This window comes from Elgaria multicarinata, chromosome 1 (genome assembly GCF_023053635.1).
Source record: "Elgaria multicarinata webbii isolate HBS135686 ecotype San Diego chromosome 1, rElgMul1.1.pri, whole genome shotgun sequence".
Lineage (NCBI taxonomy): Eukaryota > Metazoa > Chordata > Lepidosauria > Squamata > Anguidae > Elgaria > Elgaria multicarinata.
Genome location: NC_086171.1, coordinates 18,815,123 through 18,821,122, shown reverse-complemented (window position 1 = coordinate 18,821,122; position 6,000 = coordinate 18,815,123). Strand labels below are relative to the sequence as shown.

At 42.5% G+C, this 6,000-nt stretch overlaps 1 protein-coding gene across 1 annotated transcript in view; it reads left to right on the top strand.

Moving 5' to 3' along the window:
* Nucleotides 1-2,803: 2,803 nt before the first annotated feature.
* The window catches only part of IGF2BP3 (insulin like growth factor 2 mRNA binding protein 3), an 85,844-nt gene continuing 82,647 nt past the window's right edge, over nt 2,804-6,000 (top strand). Inside the window, exons 1-2 of the mRNA XM_063123750.1 lie at nt 2,804-3,221; nt 4,987-5,047. Coding sequence (XP_062979820.1) covers nt 3,047-3,221; nt 4,987-5,047 — 236 coding nt within the window. The 5' untranslated portion in view covers nt 2,804-3,046. The remainder of the gene's footprint in view (nt 3,222-4,986; nt 5,048-6,000) is intronic.

Genomic DNA, 6,000 nt, shown 5'->3' with positions numbered 1-6,000 from the left:
ACAATTTTAGGTTGAAATAGATTATAACTCACAGCTAACAAAATCTTGCTCTAGTGTACCTATAATTTAATTTTTAGGAGAACTGAAATATGATTTGTTGACAAATTTTATCCTATTTTTTTCTTATCAGAACTACTTTTTATATTCTCTTTTAGGACTTTAATTTGATAAAAACACGTAAATCCCTTGTTTCTTTTACAAAAAGTAATTCACTGCTGTTTTCTTAATTTTTTAATGATTTGCTTATTTTAGAAAATTGCACGTTCTAAACACGTTTGTTCAAATGTACGAAGATTCACAAATTTCAAGACAACCTACTCAGTAAATGTGATTAGGATTGCAACTTGTTTATACTTTATATCTACACTTTGAACAATCTTTAACTTAAATTTCAGTTTAGTTATTTTAAAATTTGTGAATAAACAACCCTAAAAAACAGCCACATTACTGTAAAACATTTGAAAGTATTTATTAAGTTCTGTACCCCACATTTAGAGAAGCACTCATGCAGTTTATTTTGCAATCTAATTGCAGACCAAAAGTACAAACTTGGTTATTGACAAAACTACTGTTAAAAAACCCATTTAACTTAATTTCAAACACTTCTCTCATTCTTATTCATAAATATTATATTGGAAGCTATTGTTGGAGGGTTATATTTTCCTACAAGAGCAAAGAAAGGGTTTAGATTGCTGAAAGTTGATCCAACTTAAGAAAATATTTTTTTTTCACAAATTAGAAATGTTGATCTAAAATACTTAAAGATTTCAAGCTAATTTATCAATATACGTTCATTCAATTATTTGTGTATGCAAAGTGACAAGTTACTAGACTGTAACAATTTAGTTGCCTGGATCAATACACTTCATATTATACTTAAATACCTTTCTGCATCTTGTCCTTTTTCCGACAAGTATCATCCTGTTTTCCTTTTGTAAAACATGCATATATATACACCCACCCACCCCCGAACGTTTGATACTACTTTCTTTTGACAAAACCATAGCTCTAACAAAGACATTGACTGAAATTCGTTCAGTATACTTTTGCAGACTTGAATTAGTTGTGTTTTCTTGTTAGTTGTAAGACAGGAGTTAGTAATCAATGTTAAATCCCCCATATATTTTCTGTATATTCCCACAAATAGATAGTAAATATGGTTATCTCTATTAACTAATAAAAGTACTTAACTGCTTTACCATACCCATTATAATCTCGCCCTCCCAATCTATGCAGAATAAATGAACCCTTTCACTAGAGTGAATTCTTAAACAAAACCTACTGGATTCCTATATATTAAATACAGTGCTGGCTTTCATTTCCGTATCCTTTCTTCATTTTCAGGCAACATTTTGTTTGCACTGGAACCAGGCTCCACACACTCTAACCCCTCCCCCCACAAACCCACCATTGTGCTCTTTACAAATGTTGAAAATTATGAATGGTTCCTTGAACCAAATGGGGGAGGGGAGGGGAATGGGGGTAGGTGGGTGGGTGGATTCCTCTGTGTGCTATGGTAATCCTAGGGCTATGTTGTCTAATCATTCCCATTTTCTGAGCTAGAAGCCACCATTAACTAAATTTAAAAGAAAGGGGGAAGGAAACAGCTTGGTGGGGTGGGGTGGGAGATGTCCGGAGGAGCACGCTCTTCTCTGCCACTGCGCACTCCCACTTTTTAATCACCCTCCAACTGGCCTCCACCCCCTTTGTCCTTCAATTCATAATGTTGAGCGCTAGAATCGCTGCAACCAACGCTCATCAAACCGCCATAAACATTACTATGCAGGAAGGAAGGAAGGGGGTGGGTGGGAGCTGTTTCAAGGAGACCCTCGTTTCCCCCTCCTCCCGCCCTCTGTGAGACCCCTCGCTCTTTCTCTGGCATGCAGCCAATTGCGAACGAGAAAGCAGACAGAGCCACCAAACACGAAATCGCAGACAAAAGTAGCGGTAGTCGCGCCGAGCACATGGATCGTGTTGGAGGGCCAGCGCGCTGAGATAAGAATATCGCCCCCATTTATTCCGCCCAGATCCCCTAAGAGCTGTAATTGGGAGTCCACCCAGCCACCCACTCAGTAGTGCTCTGGAGACTTTGCCGACGCCTTATGAGCCATCCTAACGACTGTGTGGAAGGCGGATGGGTGGCCATTATATGGGCATTCGGCCTCCTCCTGTGCCTTCCTCTCCTTCCCCATCTTCGGATTGCGCTGCAAAACAGCAGTAGGAATCTCGCCTCTCCCAGCCCTTTCTGTAGGATTTCAGTAGTCCCCATCCGGGCGAGGAAGAGTTTGAATGTCGAAAGCCCAGAAAAGGCTTGATGTACGTGAGACTGTGGAGCAACCAAACCCGCAGCAGAAAGTAGTAAACAGGGGGAGGGGAGAGAGACCACGCGGTCAGGGCTCCGCGCCCATCAAACCTCCCTTTCTTAAAAACTTGTCCTGGACCGCCAACGCCAGCTTCGCTTCTCCTCCTTTTGTGAGTGTGTGAGCTTAAATCTGCTGCTATCTAATTGAGGCGTTGGGATTCCTCACGTGAGAAGTTGATTTGTAGTTTGAACACGTGGCTCATTCAAAAAGCCGGAATATTCAAGCGATTTCCCCCCCTCTCCCCTCCTCCCACTCTGGCTTTTTTTTTTTTTTTTTTGAGAGAGAGAGAGAGGCGGTGCCTACATTCACGTATTGTAACATTTTCATACTCCGCCTGCTGCTGCCAAAGGGGCTTGGGGGCAAGACAAAAAAGTAGTTTCCCCCGTCTCTCCTCCCTTTCCTTTTTTTTTTTTTTAAACCGCCATCCTAGTTCCAAAAGCGACGTGATTTCCACTATCGCTTCCGTGTGAGAGTGTGCGTGAGAGAGGGGGAAAGGAGAGGGGTGGGGGACGGACAAATACGAGCTGCGGTTGTGATTTTTTTTAACCCCCTCCCCCTCTCGCCTTTTATTTTATTTTACTCTGGATCATTTGAGGGGGTGTTTTTTTGTTGTTGTTCAAGTCAACGTGTGCGTGGTTTTTTATTATTATTAAGCAAAGCTCTATTTTTAATTAAACAAGAAGATGAATAAGCTGTACATAGGGAACTTGGGCGAAAACGTGAGCCCTCTGGACCTCGAAAGTCTCTTTAAAGAGTCCAAGATCCCTTTCACCGGCCAGTTCCTCGTGAAGACTGGATACGCGTTCGTGGACTGCCCCGATGAGAACTGGGCTATGAAGGCCATCGAGGCACTTTCAGGTGGGTAATTCTTCCTCTGGCGTCTCAGTCTTGGCTTCCCACCACCCATCCTCTCTTTCTGGGTGCCATCCTCTCCCTTTTCCTGCTCAAACCCAATCCACTCTTCCGCCGCTTCCCCGCAGGTTGCCCTCGGCATTTTAATTTCAGATTCTCAGCATTGAATTTTAATCCTTCGCCAGCCCTCTCTCTCTCCGGGGGTGGGGGCGCTTCTTCAGTCTGGTGTGTAGGAGGTTTCACTTATTTTGGAGCGCTTTAGTGGCGTTACCGAGGGCCTTTCGTGGGTTGCTGCAGCTCGGTTGGCCTGAGCGACCTGGTTTCTCTGTTTGCAACTCCGAGACACGCTGTCAGGTAACGCGCAAACTGTTGGCGTTGAAACCCCCTTCACGCTCGAAACCGAGAGCGGGATGGGTGCCATAAGGCCGCGCCGTTCAGAAGAGGTTATTTCTCTCTCTCCCCACCCCCCCTTCCGCCATTACTATTATTATTTTAAATCTGTGAGGGAGTGAGAAGACAGCATTCGTAGTAGGGAGAGAGAGGCGAAGCGCGCAAAACATCTCCCATACCACCGACAACGGAGGCGTGCATACGCACACACGCCAGGGCCCAGCCAGCAGCTACTAATTTCGTGGCGAATGGACTCATTTTTCCATAGAGGCAGTACCCACCCACCCCAGACGGAAAACTGTGGCCTGTTGGGCCGCCGGGAGAGCTCCCAATTGCTCGAAGGGCAGGTGGTGAGGAAGGGGGGCATCCCAGGGGCGAGCGGGTCGACGTGCCGCGTTGTCAGGCACACTGGGCGCAAATGGCATATGCACGGAGGGTCTTGCTCGGCGAAGTAAATTATGTGTCCCTCGTCACTTGCTTCGGTGTGGTGAGGGAGAATCTTCCAGTGGAGGGTGCACAACGTCCTAGACTTCTTCAAACCTCTCTGTAGAAGGCAGTACATCAAAAGTCAAACTTTGGACGCTTAAAACAAAACCACCACCTTTCTTTCCTCCTCCCCCCTCGGCGCGTTTTTCTCATTTCAAGAGAGAGGTCGAGGCCTGCTTCACGGTTTCTCTTTGGGTGTCACTTATTTCGCTTTCTTTTTGGCCCTCAACGCACTGGGGAAGCATCTCGACCTCGGCTTTTACATCCTGTTTTTGTGCGAAAGGCAACTTGGCGGGCTGAACTAGGGAGGCTCGTTAGGTTGAATGGCCCCGTTTGTGTCCTGGCTTTGCTCTCTTCTCCCTCAGAGTCGATGAGGAGGGGGGATTTGGCCCAAGCGAGTGATGGTAGGAGTGGGCGTATGAAAGAGGGCTTAAAAAGGGGTGCATTTCCAGGAACAAACGCGTGGGGAACGCACTCATTTTTCACTCAAACCAGCAGTTCCTGTTTCCTCATGACAAGCTATTAGAGGCCTGTTCATCTCGTCAAGGGAGACATACATGTGTTTGTATGCAATTAACATTTTAAAGTATCAGTTTGGAAAGTAATAAAGGTTAAAATGACGAACCCTCCCCAAATAAGGAAACCTTTAATATCTTTTTAAGAATTTATCTTTCAACTGGCTTAGTTAAAAGTCAGCTTCTTGGCTTGTGGTTGTTATCCCTCTATGTTTCTGTTGCTGCTGTGCAACTTTGATGAACAAATTAGCATCTTTTATGTGTGTTTCCTGTGCTACCTTACATTATCACAAATTCAGCTGAGGAGGGGGCTTGGAAGGTGTGGCAGGAGCAGGCGAGCACATAATTCATTCTAAAATCAATTGTATTGCTGTTTGCAGGTAAAGTTGAACTGCAGGGTAAACTCATAGAAGTTGAACACTCAGTTCCCAAAAGACAAAGGTAATTTATTTTTATATATATCTACATTTTTCTCTCTAATGAAAGCTTTAACAGTAATTGAGAAAGAAGCTTAATTTGATGTTTAACAGCTTGGTGGCTAAAAATGAATGTTAAAGCCACTCATTACTTTGTTGATATTCAATAATATTGCTTTTGTAATATAAGGAGTGCTGTCAAATAGCTGTCACTGTAGAGAAAGTTGAACTTAATAGAAGAAAATGTAAAATATTTTAAAGATTGGATAGCACTTTAAAAAAAAGTAGACTTTTTAAAGAATCATTGTGTTAAAATGTAAAAAAAGAAGTCAAACTATAAATACATGCCTTCTTTGGGGGTTGAAGTCTGGTTACATGAAGTTGTGGAGTGTACGACACTGTTTTATAGGAAGACCTTTAACAATGTGGAGATATTTCCTTATCAACAGATATTTCTGTATAATAGCATGAGAGCCTGATCTTTTTTATGGTGATACAATTTTTGCATAGTTCTATTTTTGAGAGTACTTCAGGCTGAGAAAAATAGCTTTTATGGGTTTTATTTATATAAATGGTGCTTGATTCAATGTATCAAAGGAATCAGTTGCTTGGAACAGTTGATCTGACTATTTCCTCATTTGTAAGATTATTGTTTTGAGAGTACAAATAAATTTAGAACATGCTTATTTTTAAACTTTAATTGCACATCTAGGCTTGAGTACTGTCCATATGAAATAGGTTTTCTTAAAGAGTCATGGATTTTTGAGGCCTGCAAAAATAGATGTTTGGGAGTGTTATCTGCTGATTGTTCATATCTAATTTTGAGAATTAAAATGTACAAGGATTATTAAACATGATGTGGAAATTTCATTGAAAAATATGTGATTAATGGACTTGGAGAGGGAGGGACTACTACAATAAAAAAGCAAACTCACTTGACATATCTGTGGCATGATAGATCTACTGGCTTTAATTTGG